The sequence below is a fragment of the Schistocerca americana genome, chromosome 2 (genome assembly GCF_021461395.2).
Source record: "Schistocerca americana isolate TAMUIC-IGC-003095 chromosome 2, iqSchAmer2.1, whole genome shotgun sequence".
NCBI lineage: Eukaryota > Metazoa > Arthropoda > Insecta > Orthoptera > Acrididae > Schistocerca > Schistocerca americana.
Genome location: NC_060120.1, coordinates 608,521,938 through 608,538,445, shown reverse-complemented (window position 1 = coordinate 608,538,445; position 16,508 = coordinate 608,521,938). Strand labels below are relative to the sequence as shown.

Here is a 16,508-nt window from a genome sequence, read left to right as displayed (position 1 = left end):
AGTGGAATTAAAATAGCTTTCTTTTATGCACCATGAAATTGACCAGTTTCCTATCTTAATTTAAAAAGTTCAAAATGGAGTCTCTTAGCAGTTCCAGTGATGTGCAGCAACATGCTGTAAAGCACTTTGTAGTGAAATACTCCCATGTCATCTATTGCAATCAATGCTGAATCCAGCTACCACAAAGAGGGGGAGCAGTTATAGGCTTCATCACTGGTGGAACTTAAGTCCCTAATGTCCCTCTCAGCAAGTCCTCAGTAATGACATAATGCTGGATCTTGGCCAACAGTGGCCCTGATTTGAGTGAAGTGCTCTACCTTGGTCTGCACAATGTCTCTCTTGCTAGTCACGAAATCTCCATTCCTCATACCAATTTTAATAGGGTACCACCCACCTGTCCCCAAAATCCTCCTAATGGTTTTCCATACATAGGTTGGTTAAGTGCAATGGCTGATGGAGTTCATAAGCTGTAGCCATGATCTCTCTTTGCTCTTCCTAATTGTACAACAGCTTTTTGCCCTTCCCAGCTAAAAGACTGCGAGATTCTCATCCAATAGTCAATACTCGAACCTCTGCAAGGCCAGACACCTACTCCTAATTACACAGTGGCATTTGCCACTCCAACAAGGAGCAGGTGGTCTTCATGACTGCCCTGAAAACTTTGGCATAGTTGAATCAGTTAGTGTGGTGGATGGTGTTGAAAAGTGTGTGTGAGGACTAAAGAGCATAAGGATAGATTGATGGTAGAGAATGACCCACTGGCAGTACTGAAGCGTGTGTTTTCCTCCCCATTCAGGAGAAAGCTATTTTCGGACAACATAAGAGCCTCAACAGCTTAACCCTGGGGACATTTGGTGGTGGAGCCCCACAGTACATGATATGTGGTTAAGCCTCCACAAAGAAGGAACAGCCAAGGGACCTGTGTGATGAGGTTGCAGAGGGGCTCACCCTCTGGAGCTAAATTCAATGGCAAGTAAACGGAGTATAAGGTCTTCCCATATGGCACATGTGCACCTTTGCATTAACTGCTTGCAAGCGGGTGTGTAAGAGAGAGTCGAGGAATATTATGCGTCTTTTACAGAGATGGTGACACCTTCTTTAGCTATTTCCCTACTTAGGTCATCCTTTCTGTGGAAGCTAAACTTATCAGCCAGTATATTATGACCATTGCTCTACTATAGATATAAACCCATCCAGGTGATAGCAGGGTCACCTGACGAGGAATGTCTGTTAGTCAGACACATACATGTAGTATCAATGAGCATGCTGTCCGTGTGTGGAACGGGTAAGATGTGGGATCCATCTGAGTTTGACATGGGGCAGATTTTGATGGCCTAGAGACTCAGCACAAGCATTTCAGAAATAGTGTGAACTGTCAGGCATTCAAGGAGTGCTGCGCTGAGTGTCTTCAACACGTGTTGAAACCAAGTCCAGACGATGTGGGGTTGGGTGGCCAACCCTCATCACAGATGTTGGACACCGTAGGCTGCGCAGACTGGTAAAATATGACAGGTAGCAAACTGTGGTGGAACTAACATCAAGCTTTAATGCTGGGTAGAGTACAAGTGTGCCTGAACACACAGTTCATGGAACACTCCTAACGACAGGCCTCCACAGCAGAAGACCCATGGACATGCCAATGTTAACATCACGACACTGGCATCTATGAATGAAACAGGCATGTGACCATCAGCACTGGATGTTGGTGCAGTGGCAGAGCATTGCATGGTCTGATGAATCCCTATACCTTCTTCATCATGCCAATGGAAGGACACAAATCTATCATCTTCCAGGGGAACAGCTCCTTGATATTTGTGCTGCAGGACAAAGACAAGTTGGCAGCTGCTCCACTAAGCTCTGGGAAACATTCACGTGGGTATCCATGAGTCCAGTGGAGCTTGTGAGAGGCACCATGACGGTCAAGTAGTACCATACACTAGTTACAGACCACATACAACCCTACATGACAAATGTATTTCCCAACGGCAGTGGCATTTTTCAACAAGATAACACACGACCCATGGTCTAGGGGTAGCATCTGTGATTAGTAATCAAAACGTCCTCAATCCTCAGTTTGAACTCTGCTACCGCTTAAATTTTTAATAAAAATCAGTAACGGTGGTAGAAGACTTCCGGCATAAGAACTTACCCTCATTCTGCCAACGGCCTTGTCAAAGAGGTCGGAGGAGACGACAAAGGTTCAGGGTACTCTCTTGCCCATGAGATGAGAAACGGCCCCTAGAAGTGGAAGAATCAGCAATGATCAACAGCATGAAGATGCAGAAGGCATTAAAGACACGTAATGTGTATCCACAGAACATGTGGTCTGTAACTGGAAACGTGTTATGATGATCTCTCCACTGGAAAAAGATTCCGGAATAGTCTCCCTTTCATATCTCTGGGAGGGGACTTCTAAGAGGAAGGTGGCCATGAGAAAAAGATTGAGTAACCAATGAAAGGATAATGTTCTACAATTCAGAGTGTGCAATGTCAGAAGCTAGAAAATCTGAAAAGGAAATTGAAAAGGCTTAATCTAGATATAGCAGGGGTCCGAGAAGTGAAACGGAAAGAAGACAAGGATTTCTGGCCAGGTGAGTACAGGTAACATGAACAACAGCAGAAAATGGTGTAACAGAAGTAGTATTGAATAGGAAGGTAGGACAGAGATTGTGTTACTGTGAACAATTCAGTGATAGGGTTGTTCTCATCAGAATCGACAGCAAACCAACATCGACAACGATAGTTCAGGTATACATGCCGACATTGCAAGCTGAAGATGAAGAGAGAGAGAAGGTATACAGAGGATATTGAATGGGTAATTCAGTATGTGAAGGGAGATGAAAATCTAACAGTCATGGTGGACTGAAATGCGGTTGTGGGGGATGGAGTAGAAGAAAGAGTTACAAAATAAATGGGCTTGGCACAAGGAATGAGAGAGGAGAATGATTAACTGAATTATGTTATACACTCCTGGAAATGGAAAAAAGAACACATTGACACCGGTGTGTCAGACCCACCATACTTGCTCCGGACACTGCGAGAGGGCTGTACAAGCAATGATCACACGCACGGCACAGGGGACACCAGGAACCGCGGTGTTGGCCGTCGAATGGCGCTAGCTGCGCAGCATTTGTGCACCACCGCCGCCAGTGTCAGCCAGTTTGCTGTGGCATACGGAGCTCCATCGCAGTCTTTAACACTGGTAGCATGCCACGACAGCGTGGACGTGAACCGTATGTGCAGTTGACGGACTTTGAGCGAGGGCGTATAGTGGGCATGCGGGAGGCCGGGTGGACGTACCGCCGAATTGCTCAACACGTGGGGCGTGAGGTCTCCACAGTACATCGATGTTGTCGCCAGTGGTCGGCGGAAGGTGCACGTGCCCGTCGACCTGGGACCGGACCGCAGCGACGCACGGATGCACGCCAAGACCGTAGGATCCTACGCAGTGCCGTAGGGGACCGCACCGCCACTTCCCAGCAAATTAGGGACACTGTTGCTCCTGGGTATCGGCGAGGACCATTCGCAACCGTCTCCATGAAGCTGGGCTACGGTCCCGCACACCGTTAGGCCGTCTTCCGCTCACGCCCCAACATCGTGCAGCCCGCCTCCAGTGGTGTCGCGACAGGCGTGAATGGAGGGACGAATGGAGACGTGTCGTCTTCAGCGATGAGAGTCGCTTCTGCCTTGGTGCCAATGATGGTCGTATGCGTGTTTGGCGCCGTGCAGGTGAGCGCCACAATCAGGACTGCATACGACTGAGGCACAGAGGGCCGACACCCGGCATCATGGTGTGGGGAGCGATCTCCTACACTGGCCGTACACCACTGGTGATCGTCGAGGGGACACTGAATAGTGCACGGTACATCCAAACCGTCATCGAACCCATCGTTCTACCATTCCTAGACCGGCAAGGGAACTTGCTGTTCCAACAGGACAATGCACGTCCGCATGTATCCCGTGCCACCCAACGTGCTCTAGAAGGTGTAAGTCAACTACCCTGGCCAGCAAGATCTCCGGATCTGTCCCCCATTGAGCATGTTTGGGACTGGATGAAGCGTCGTCTCACGCGGTCTGCACGTCCAGCACGAACGCTGGTCCAACTGAGGCGCCACGTGGAAATGGCATGGCAAGCCGTTCCACAGGACTACATCCAGCATCTTTACGATCGTCTCCATGGGAGAATAGCAGCCTGCATTGCTGCGAAAGGCGGATATACACTGTACTAGTGCCGACATTGTGCATGCTCTGTTGCCTGTGTCTATGTGCCTGTGGTTCTGTCAGTGTGATCATGTGATGTATCTGACCCCAGGAATGTGTCAATAAAGTTTCCCCTTCCTGGGACAATGAATTCACGGTGTTCTTATTTCAACTTCCAGGAGTGTAGATTTCAGGTAGTAATAGCAAATACTCTGTTCAAGAATCACAAGAGGAGGAGGAATACTTGGAAAAGGCCGGGAGGTACGGGAAGATTTCAATTAGATTTCAAAATCAGATAGTGGATTGTCACACATATCCAGGAGCAGGTATAGACTAAGATCACAATGTAGTAGTGGTGATGAATAGGCTGAAGTTTAAGACATTAATCAGGAAGAATCAATAAACAAAGAAGTGAGATATGGAAGTAATAAGGAATGAAGAGATATGCTTGAAGTCCTCTAAGGCTATAGATACTTCAATAGGGAATAGCTCAATGGGTAACACAGCTGAAGAGGAATGGACAACTCTAAAAGTGGTAGTCACAGAAGTTGGAAAGAAAAACATAGGTACAAAGAAGGTAACTCGAAGAAACCATGGGTAACAGAAAAAGAAATACTTCAGTTGATCGACGAATGAAGGAAGTTCAAAAATGTTCTGGGTAATTCACAAATACAGAAATACAAGTTGCTGAGGAATGAAATAAGTAGGAAGAGCAGTGAAGCTAAGGCAAAATGGTTGCATGAGAAAAAGAAAAGAAAAAAAAAGATTGTCAGGACTGACTCAGCACATAGAAACGCCAAAACAACTTTCAGTGAAACTAAAAGCAAGGGTGATAACATTAAGAGTACAGTGGGAATTCCACTGTCACATGCAGAGGAGAGAGCGGATAGGTGGAAAGAGTACATTGAAGGCCTCTATGAGGGGGACTATTTGTTTGATGTGATGGAAGAAGAAACAACAGTTGATTTTGAGGAGATGGGGGATCTGGTATTAGAATCATAATTTAAAAGAGCTTTGGGAGACTTAAGATCAAATAACGAAGATGTGATAGAAATATTCCACCAGAATTTCTAAAATCATTGGGAGTAGTGGCAACAAAACAACTATTCGTGTTGGTGTGTAGAATGTATGAGTCTGGCAATATACCATCTGACTTTTGGAAAAACATCATCCACACAGTTCAGAAGACTGCAAGAGCTGACATGTGACAACTATCACACAACCAGCTTGACAGCACATCCATCCAAGATGCTGACACTAATAATATACAGAAGACTGGAAAAGAAAATTGAAGATGTGTTTGGCTTTAGGAGAGGTACAGGCACCAGACAGGCAATTCTGACATTGCAGTTGATAATGAAAGACAAGAATAAAGAAAAATCAAGACATGGTCAAAGGATTTGTTGACTTGAAAAAGCATTCGACAATATCAAATGGTGCAAGATATTCAAAATTGTGAGGAAAATAGTGGTAAGCTATAGGGAAAGATGAGTAATACACAAGATGTACAAGAGCCAAGAATGAATAATAAGAGTGGAAGACCAAGAATGAAGTGGACAGCTTAAAAAAGCTGTAAGACAGGGATCTATTCTTTCGCTACTACTTTTCGATCTATACATCGAAGAAGCAATTACAAAAATAAAAGAAAGGTTCAGCAGTGGAATTAAAGTTCAAGGTGAAAGGATATGAATGATACAATCTGCTGATGATACTGCTATCCTCAGAGAAACTGAAGAAGAATTATATTATCTGCTGAACGGAATGAACAGTCTAATGAGTGCAGAATATGGATTGAGAGTAAATCACAGAAAGACGAACGTAATGTGAAGTAGCAGAAATGAGACCAGCGAGAAACTTAACATCAGGATTGATGGTCATGAAGTAGATGAAGTTAAGGGATTCTGTTACTTAGGCAGCAAAATAAACAATGACGGACAGAGCTAGAGGACATCAAAAGCACACTAGCACTGGCAAAAAGGGCGTTCCCGGCCAAGAGAAGTCTACTAGTATCAAACATAGGAAGTAATTTCTGTGAAAGTATGTTTGGAGCTCAGCATTGTATGGAGAGAAAAATGGATTGTGGGAAAACCAGAACAGATGAGAATAAAAGCATTTGAGATGTGGTGCTACAGACAAATGCTAAAAATTAGGTGGACTGGTAAGATAAGGAGTGAGGAGGTTCTGTGCTGAATTGGAAAGGAAAGAAATATGTTGGAAATACTGACAAGAAGAACAGACAGCATGATAGGACATCTGTTCACACATCAGGGAATAACTTCCACGGACTAGAGAGAGCTGTAGAGCAAAAAAACTGTAGAGGAAGTCAGGCATGAATACATCCAGCAAATAACTGAGGATGTAGATTGCAAGAGCTACTCTGAGATGAAGAAGTTGGCACAGAAGACGAATTCACCGCAGGCTGCAATAAGCAAATCAGAAGACTGAAGGAGAAAAAAGGTCAGGATTGTGATGGAGGGTTCGAGGAACGCAGTTGCAAGTTCCAATTGATGTACTCTCCCAACTCGCCAGATCTGAACCGAATCAAACACATCTGGGATGTGACAGAATGTGTTGCCAGAGCTCATTGCCTCCTTTCCTGGAATGTACAGGAATTAGGTGACTTATGTGTGCAGATGTGCTGCCAACTCCCTCCAGCAACCTACTAAGGCCTCATTGCTTTCATGTCATGATATGTCACCACCATTATCCGTGCCAAAGCGGGACATAGCAGCTATTAAGTAGGTGGTCATAATATTCTGGATGATCAGTGTACAGCCTCTAAACATAGGGGGATCAGATAATTTAAAATATGTTTCCTGTAAACACAAGTGTAAAGGTCTGACCTGTGCTAAGAGTCTGACCTCCTCCACATATGTTCCAAGTCAACTTGTGTTCCACTGTAAAATGGGAGTCATTTTATTGGTGAGGTTTTATGTGTTCTTGACCGGTTTCTATCTGTCAAGTGGGGATGCTGCAACAGCATATCCCGCTGGAATGGCTTTTTGGTTCCTTCAACCACATTTCTACATCCATATTTCGTGTACTTCCATCAGCTTCATTATACAATACTAATACACTGTGGTCTGATGGCTTTGGACTGTTTTGTTTCACTCTCTAAACCTCTTTACCATACCTTTCCCCATCACTGGAGATGGTGGTGACTTAATCATTGGTGGCATATTACTGATCTTCAGTCTGTCTACCTGTCGCTATTTGTGGCTTGTTGGTTACATTTGATGACAATGTTATGCAAAGGATAGATTGCTACTCACCATATAGGTTTTGAGCTCCAGACAGACTCAACAGAAAAATTGCAGTCTTTTTGTTGTTCCTGTCTGCAACTCAACATCTCTTTTATATAGTGAACAGTCTTGTATCCTTTCCACAATACTGTCATTATTCCATCCTGCGTATTCCACTGGTTGTTCAGTAAGCTTGTAAGATTCATATGTTGTCTGGCAGCAACTTCTCCATTGCAAGTGCACTTGCATGTGCAGGTGTCCGTGGCAACTTCAGATTATAAAGTCTGCATCGAGGAATCCTCTCTTTAAGGATGAAGTTTTTGCTACCAAAGCAAATGAGGTTACAAATCTTGGTGGTTTCTGAGTTTCAAAGTAGGGATTCTCCTTGTAACTTTTATCTCCTGGATTTTCCTCTCATCCTCCAAAACTTGGCAGTCACGGCACCAAGCAGCATGACTGCTTTGCACTTCAAACTAAACAGAGGAGCCGTACAAGGATTCCCATTTTGCTTGTGCCTTGGCCAAATTTACACAAAATGTCCGTCTATTGCATGCTGTAGTGGAGTGTCCATCATGTTGACATTTGGAACAATGTATTGGGTCAGGAATATATAGTCTCATTGTGAGAAGGAGGAGTGCTACTGTAGCAAGCTCAGCCAACACAGGAGAACTAGAGAACGAATGCAGACATCTTTTCCAATTTAACGTTCTCTCACATCACTTAATTTTTAACATTCATCACAGTGAGATGTTCTCACTCTTTCCTCAGCTCCTTTAAGTCAATATCCATTAGGCTTCCACAAGTGAAAAACCCTTGCTAGAAAGAAAGATTGTTGTGAAGTTTTATCACAACTCGGTATTCTCAAAAATCTTTCACGGTCTCCAAGACTTCAGCTTGGTGTGATGTGGCAGTTTCCACCATTAGTGTGCCATTCCTAAGACACCTGATAGATTTTTGTGTGACTGGTATACACTGTAGTCCAACATATATGTAGAAAGGAGGCACTTTTTCAAAGCATACCTCCTGTCTTAATAATCAAAGACACATTCTGAGACCTCGTAAGTGGCCTATTACTATATGGAATTCTTTTCTAAGCCAAAGATCGCAATGGGTGTTAACACACCCAGACAGTATGCCCTTCTTCCCTTTTAGGGTGTTCCTTTTTATCTGTTGAATTTGTCATGGAGTTCCACAGGCAGCTAGTGAAATAAACTTCCACTCAGGCAAAGCCCCCATTTGGCTGGGTAAGCCTTATACACCTGAGATGTGATAGATTTCCCATAAGTTATACGCTAATGGCTGTTCCATCTCATCGGTGCACAGCACACTTTAGTATTGAGGTTTCTTTCATAGAAGTTTGTACCACACAGGCAATCTGCACCCTTAAGCTGAGATTTCTGGTCCCTGTGACACAATATTCCATTACCACACTGTACAGTGGTCATTGAATCCTGCCCAGAGTTTATGGTTATACAGGACTGGCAACACTCACAGTCTCCAGATCAGGAAACCAGGTTTGGTAAACTCATACCTAGCAAATGAAAGTTCAGCTGCTTGAGAAGGCACCATCTGGCACGGCCCTGGAAGCAAATATAGCTTATTGAATGCCATGGATACAACTAGCATTACCTCCCCTCCCTTCCTCTTTCCCACAAGCTTATACCAATTTTTTTGAGAATTTTGACCACCTTGCACCTTTTTACAATGCTGAATGCTTTTTTACAATGTAAAATTCCATGTAAGTGTTTTGTCTCCATTATCAAGTCTTATGCCAGAACTGCCACTGGTGTCTTTACTTTTCCTCAGGCCAAACTGATAGTTGTCTAACAGGCCCTCAATTTTCAAGCTCTGGGAAACTCTTATTATAGAACCAGTCTCCTCCTCCTCCCCCCCCCCCCTCCCCCTGTCTTGCAAATTGCCATGTATTTCTTCTTCTGACACATCCACAGACACTTCCTCCCTCAAAGAGGCAATCGATGTACTTTTTTGAAAGACATTTTGCCATTTGACTTAATTGTTCATCTATTTCCACAGTCATAATTTTGGCTTTACAGCCATTCTCAAGTGCATTCTGAAACATTAAAAGAAGCCTGCCCTAACATGCCCTTGGGAATGGCTAAAAAGCCAATATCATGATTGAGTAAAATAAATTAACAATTAACTCTCAAATGGCGGAAACATATTTCAAAAAATTGTATTCCCAAAGAAAAGATCATTAATCACCATACTCTTTTCACTTGTCTGCTCTCTCTCTCTCTCTCTCTCTCTCTCTCTCTCTCTCTCTCTCTCTCTCTCTCTCTCTCTTCCCCCCCCCCCCCCCCCCCCCTCTCTGTGTTTAACAGTGAAATCCCTTTTGCACTCTTAATGCCTTTGTTTTTGCTTTTGATTCTACTGAGAGTTATATTAACTTTTCTATGTGCTGAATTTGTTCTTCCAAATAACAATATCTTTCTTGATTTCTTCATATTTTTTTGTATCTATTTTGTTTTGCTTCCCTACACTTCCCATTGATTCAATATCTAAGAGACTTTGCTAAATACCTCTCTTTTCATTATCATTTTTGTATTCCCTTCTTTCTTTGATGAACTACTTCTTAACAGTTATTTGTGTTTATCTGTATAACTTCTTAGGGAAACAAATAGCAGAAACGGGTAGGGCCAAGTTATATACAGTGGGAGGTAGTGGGGAGTACTTGGTCAGCTGAGTATTGGAAAATCAACACAGATTGAATAGAGGTATTTCAGTAGTAGGTATCGTATTTGTAATGAACAAAACAATAGGAATGTAAGTGAGTTACTATGAATAGCATATCTTGTAGCCAAGATCAATATAAAGTCAACACTATCCACATTAGTACAAGATTATATGCTTCCAAGCTCCACAGATGATGTACAGATTGAACAAAATGTATGATAAGATCAAAGAAATTATTCAGATCATTAAGGGAGATAGTAATTTAATTGTCACAGGCAACTGGAATTTAATAATAGGAAAATTAACAGCAGAACATGGACTGGGGGAAAGGAATGAAATGGGAAGTTGCCTGATAGAATTCAGCACAGAGGAAAATTTAATCATCATTAACACTTTGAACTTCTTGATAGATTGTTTTCCATGTTGGATAGTAAAATTAACCTCATACACAAACTGAAATCATGTCTGCTTGACAACTCCTTGTACTCCAAAGAAAAATTCTGAATCTACATCTACATTTACAAACATAATCCGCAAGCCACTGTACTGTGTTTGTCGGAGAGTACCACATACCACTACCAGTTGTTTCCTTTCCAAACAGAGTGAGGAAAAAACAACTATCTATAAACGTCCATTTGTGCTCTAATCTCTCTCACCTTGTCTTAATGGTCCTTACGCAAAATGAACACTGACGACAGTGGAATTTTTCTGCAGTCAGCCTCAAATGCTGGTTCTTTAAATTTTCTCAATAATGCCTCACAAAAAACAATGCCTTGTTTCCTCTGGGGATTCCCATTTTTTAGTTCATGAAGCATCTCCATAGTACTTGTATGCTGACGGAACCTACCTGCAACAAATCTAGAAGCATGCCTCTGAATTACATCAATGCCTTCCTTTAATCCGATCTGGTGGGGAGTTCAAATACTCTAGCAGTGTTCAAGAATGGGTCACACTAGTGTCCTATACACCATTGCCTTTAAAGGTCAGCTACACTTGCCCAAAGATTCTCCCAATAAAATGAAGTTTGTTATTCAGCTTCCTACTATCAACCTGATGTGCTTACTCAATTTCATATTGCTTTGCAGTTTTATGCCTAGACATTTAATCGACATGACTGTGTTGAGCAGCACACAATTAATGGTGTATTTGAATGTTGCAGGATTGTTTCTGTTACTCATTCACATTAACCTTCATTTTGCTACCCTTAGAGCAAGCTGCCACTCATCACACTAAATAGAAATTCTGTCCGAGTCAACCTGTATCCTCCTACAGTCACTCCGTTAGACACCTTCCTGTATGCCATAGCAAACAGCTGTAAATTGCTGCTCAACTTGTTGATCAGATCATTTACGTACATAGAGAGAAAAGAGCAGTCATATCACAGTTCCCTGTGTCACTCCTGACAATGCCCTTGTTTTTGATGAATACTCACCATTGAGGACAACATACTGGGATCTTTGAGACACTCACGTATCTGTGAAACTGATCCCTATGCTCACATCTTCGTCAACACTCTACAGTCAGACATCATGGCAAATGCTTTCTGGAAATCTAGGAATATGAAACCTGCCTGTTGCCCTTCATCCATGGTTTTCAGAATATCATATCAGAAAAGGGCAAGCTGAATTTCGCACCAGCACTTGTTTCTAAACCTGTGCTGCTCTGGCGACAGAAGATTTTTCTGTCTGAAGGAAATTTATTACAAGAATGTATAGTAGTATGACTTGGTCTGTGTGTGTGTGTGTGTGTGTGTGTGTGTGTGTGTGTGTGTGTGTGCGTGCGCGTGAGAGAGAGAGAGAGAGAGAGAGAGAGAGAGAGAAGGGGCACACAGGGGAAGGGGGGGAGGGGGGGGGGAGGGAAGAGATATTGGACATAGTTCAGTACAAATCACTGTATGCACGGTAAAAGAAAACTAAAAAAACATAAAACTGTCTCATTCAGCATCACAGTGAGAGGTTGCAATTATTACCCACAAACACCTTAAACCAGAAGTCTTTGGCCACCATTGATGATGATTTTATTGAAAATTTAAGCAGTGGCTGCAAACTGATACCCAGACCTATGATGTTTTGATTAGTTGTCAAGTAAACTACCCTTAGATCTCATAACTACCACAAATGAATTTTTGTAAACATGTGCTCTGTTGCTTTCTTTACATAAATTCTTTTGATTTGATCAATTGGGAGGACTATCCACGCAAGTTCTCTGTTGGTTGGATGTCAGTAGTCCAGAACAGTTTACTCTTTCTGTGAAGAATTTGAATATAAGCAGTAGCAATAACTTTATTTCCATGACGCTACATTCAGCAGATAACAATGCACAAACATGTGGAAATGTAGGAAAGTAAGGTGAGACCTAGATAAATACAGGGAACCAGAGACTGTTCAGAGTTTCAAAGAGAGTATTATGCAATGGAAACCAGGAATGGAATACAACAGAAGTTGAATGGATAACTTTGTAACATGAAATACTAAAGGCAGCAGAGGATTGAATATACAAAAAGAGAACTCCACAGAAATCCTTGGATAACACAAGATGTACTGAATTTAATTGGTGTGCAGCAAAAGTGAATACAGACATCTAAATATATGAGATAGACAGAAAACACAAAATGGCTAAGCAGGAATGGGTAGAGGACAAATGCAACACTGTACAAGCATATGTAACTAGAGGAAAGATGAATGCTGTCTATATGAAAAATAAAGAGATCTGTGGAGAAATGAGGAGCACTTTTATTAATATCAAGAGCTCAGGTAGCAAACCAGTACTCAGAAAAAAGGGAAAGCTGAAAGTGGAAGGCATAATGCAAATGAAGATGGGATGGGGGAAACAACACTACCAGAAGAATTTTCCACAGCACTGAAACATCTCAGTTGAAAAACAAGATCCCTGGAGTAAATGATGTTCACTCAGTATTATTGAGGTCCTTGGGAAAGCCAGCGACGATAAAATTATTCCACCACATTTGCAGGATGTATCAGCCAGGCAAAAGACCTGCAGACTTCAAAAAGAATGTAATAATTCCATTTCCAAAAAAAAGGGAGATACTGGCAGGTCCAAATATTACTGAACCCCTAGTTTAATAAGTCATGGTTGCAAAATACTGAAAATACCAATAATTAAGATAAGAATTGAAAACTGATAGAAACTGATCATGGGCAAGATGTTTGTGTTCTGGAGGATTGTAGGACCACCCAAGACAATACTGACCTTAAAAATTATTTTAGAAGATAGGCTATAAAGAAAGCAAATCAACATTAATACACTGCCCAGTCACATTAATATAACCACTTGTCAAAACCCTGAATAACCACCTTTTGCAGCATGGACTGCTGCGAGATAAGCAGGAAGAGAGTCAATGAGGTTTTAGAAGCTCTGACAGGGATGTGGAGCCATGAAGCTCTGACAGGGATGTGGAGCCAGTCTGACTCCAGTGCCATTGCTGGTGTGCTAGGTAACTCGGTTGAGGAACAGACCACTTAAGATGGTCCCACTAGGATGGGTGGGAAGCATCTTGGGTAGGAAATCCTTCATTTCAGGGCATGATGATTGGAACAACTGATCTACATCCTTTACTGTGACTTTGATTACCAGTCCTAGGATGGTACTGGGTGATGAAGGGGACACTCCTTTGTGGCTGGTTGTTGGGGTGGTGGGAGGACTGGAGGTGTGAGGGCAAATGCAATGAGAGATTTGTTTGTGGACTAGGTTTTGGGGATAGTGCCTGTCAGTGAAGGCCTTGGTGAGACCATCAGCATACTGAGCAATGGAGTTTTTGTCACTGCAGATAGGCTGTCCCTGGTTGGCCAGGTTGTATGGGACAGATTTTTTCTTTGTGAAAGGGAGGACAGCTGTCAAAATGGTGGTACTGTTGGTGACTGGTGGGTTTAATCCAGATGGAGCCATCAGAGAGGAGGAGGTAGACATCTAAGAGCACTGGGTTGAGGAGGACCACAAGAAGCAGATGGGAAAGGTGTTGAGGCTGTGAAGCAATGAAGACAGGCTGTCTTGGCCCCAAATCCAAATCATACAGATATCATCAATGAACCTGAATCAGATTAGGGGTTTGGTGTTTTCAGAGGCTATGAAGGCCTCCTCTAGATGGCCCATAAAAAGATTGGCATCGGAGAGCGCCATGCAGGTGCCCATGGCTGTGCACAGATTTGTTTATATACCTTCCCTTCAAATGAGAAATAGTTGTGGGTTAGGATAAAATTAGTAAGGTGCATAAGGAATGAGGTAGTGGGGGATATTGGTGTATAGGGAGATGGTGTCAACAGTGATGAGTAGGGATCCAGGAGGTAAAGGGGTGGGGATGGTGGAGAGTCAGTGAAGGAAGTAGTTGGTGTCTTTGGTGTGGGAGGCTAGATTATGGGCTGTTGGTTGGAGTTGTTGGTCAATGAGGGCTGAATTTTTTTCAGTGGGGGCACAATAACCAGCCACAATGGGCCATCAAGCATTGCTGGGTTTGTGGAGCATGTAGAAGGTGGGAGTGCAGGCTATCACAGGGGTGATGAGGGAGATGGATGCAGGGAGGGTGTTCTGGGAAGGGCCTATGGCTTTAAGCAGGCACTGGAGTTTGCGTTGGACTTCTGGGATGGGATCACTTTGGCAGAGTTTACAGGCGGAGGAGTCAGATAATTGGCGAAGGCCTCTGCCATGCAGTCACTGTGTTTCATAACAACAGTGGTGGAACAATACATTAATTTAATTGTTTTAAACAGCACTATATGAAGTAAACATTATTTATAACAGTAACTTTTTTCTGAACAGAGTACATCTAATCCTCTGAAAACTGGTAAGTTCTTCCAGTTGAGAGTTTAAGTTATTCAACAACAGAAAGCACACAAGGAATGAGAACTGATCAAATACCCTCTCATCTGGGCCAACGGAGCTATGCAAAAGTCCTGAAGGGCACACAAATTGTACATAAATACCTTGTTCTGTTGTATTTATTTCAGTGATTATTCCAAAGTATCATGGATTGGGATACTTACAAGCTATGTGTCCTGGAGGATATGGACTTGCTGGCTGATAACATAAGTAACAACTCATGCCTAAGTATGAGAAAGGAACAAATTCAGCTGGTAAATATCCCCATCTCACTTATCTGATTTCAGGAAAAAATCTGAAATACTTTCAAAAGTTTCTGAATACTGAACATGGCAAGCAGAACCAAGGCTGCAAACGAGAGAAGAAACTAAAAATTGAAGTAACTAATTTACTAATAAATGATTATCATTTGAAGTGAAGAACAGTCTACAAACTACGTACAAAAGATATTGGAAGCACAGTAAAAAAATGTATGAAAGAAAATAGTTGATTTTAGGCGATTTACATCATGTTTTTTCAACATTTAAAGGCAAATATCGAGAAACTAACATAGGATTCACTTCTACCTAAATGGTGTGTTTTAGTAGGTGCTATTGCTGTGTTTGCATCATTAATCAACACATAAATTTACTAAAAAGCCCAGTAGCATTTGAAGGAAGCTATAAAGAACTCACAAATAATAGTACATGAAAATCCAACCTCTGCACGTATGCTACGGCACTGAAATGAGTGCCATCCAAAAGAAACACTATATTCCCTATTTTTTATATTAGAGAAGGCTGATAACTGTAATGAAGATGAAACATTGATTTTTGTCAGTAGATTTTAACTGGTACAACACAAATGGTCACATGTACTGTTAATACTGCTGACTTGACTGATGATCTTTAACTAAACTACACCATTTTTTTCTACATCCTTAAATTACCAAGTCTCAATAAGAATATTATAAGATTCTTAATGAATCATCTGATGTAAATGTTACCACAGTATCAATGGGCTCTGGTGAAAATTACTCTTTCATGAGCAAAGATGAAGAACAATGATACCATTGGATCTCTTGCAATGCAGATCCTATCATGAGTAATCTAAAAATACTGAAGATGAGAGATTCGTTAAATGTCTTCATGTTTTATCTGATGATATCAAACATGACGACTGTATGGGTGCACAAAAATGCAAGAAACTTAACTGAATTAATTCAAAAAAACACACATTGAAATATTCAAAAAATCCATTATGTTAGTGATAGCTGTGTTAGCAATACAAAGAAAATAAATTGGTAAATCAACATCTTCATCAAACGGATTTTAATGTCAGTGCTAAGTGGTCATTTATTGCAACTAGCCACCAAAAAAGTGAGTGTGACATTTTAGGAAGGCCAGTTTAAAGACTAGCACAAAAGTAATAACAATATTATGAAAATGATGAGTCACTGACAGGCACAACAAAAAGGCTGCTAGATATGTAAGATTTTGACCAAAAAGCCTTCTTCTGGATTAGACAACACACACACACACACACACACGCACGCACGCA

The 16,508-nt window shown here is 42.0% G+C and overlaps 1 protein-coding gene across 2 annotated transcripts in view; it reads right to left on the bottom strand.

Annotated features, from left to right (window-relative positions):
• Nucleotides 1-16,508, bottom strand: part of LOC124594977 (peroxisome biogenesis factor 1) — a 383,457-nt gene that overhangs the window by 354,641 nt on the left and 12,308 nt on the right. The window contains exon 2 of one of the 2 annotated variants that reach the window (XM_047133504.1): nucleotides 2,150-2,238. The exons of the other annotated variant lie outside the window; for it this stretch is intronic. Coding sequence (XP_046989460.1) covers nucleotides 2,150-2,155 — 6 coding nt within the window. The 5' untranslated portion in view covers nucleotides 2,156-2,238. The remainder of the gene's footprint in view (nucleotides 1-2,149; nucleotides 2,239-16,508) is intronic. 2 annotated transcript variants of the gene reach the window in all.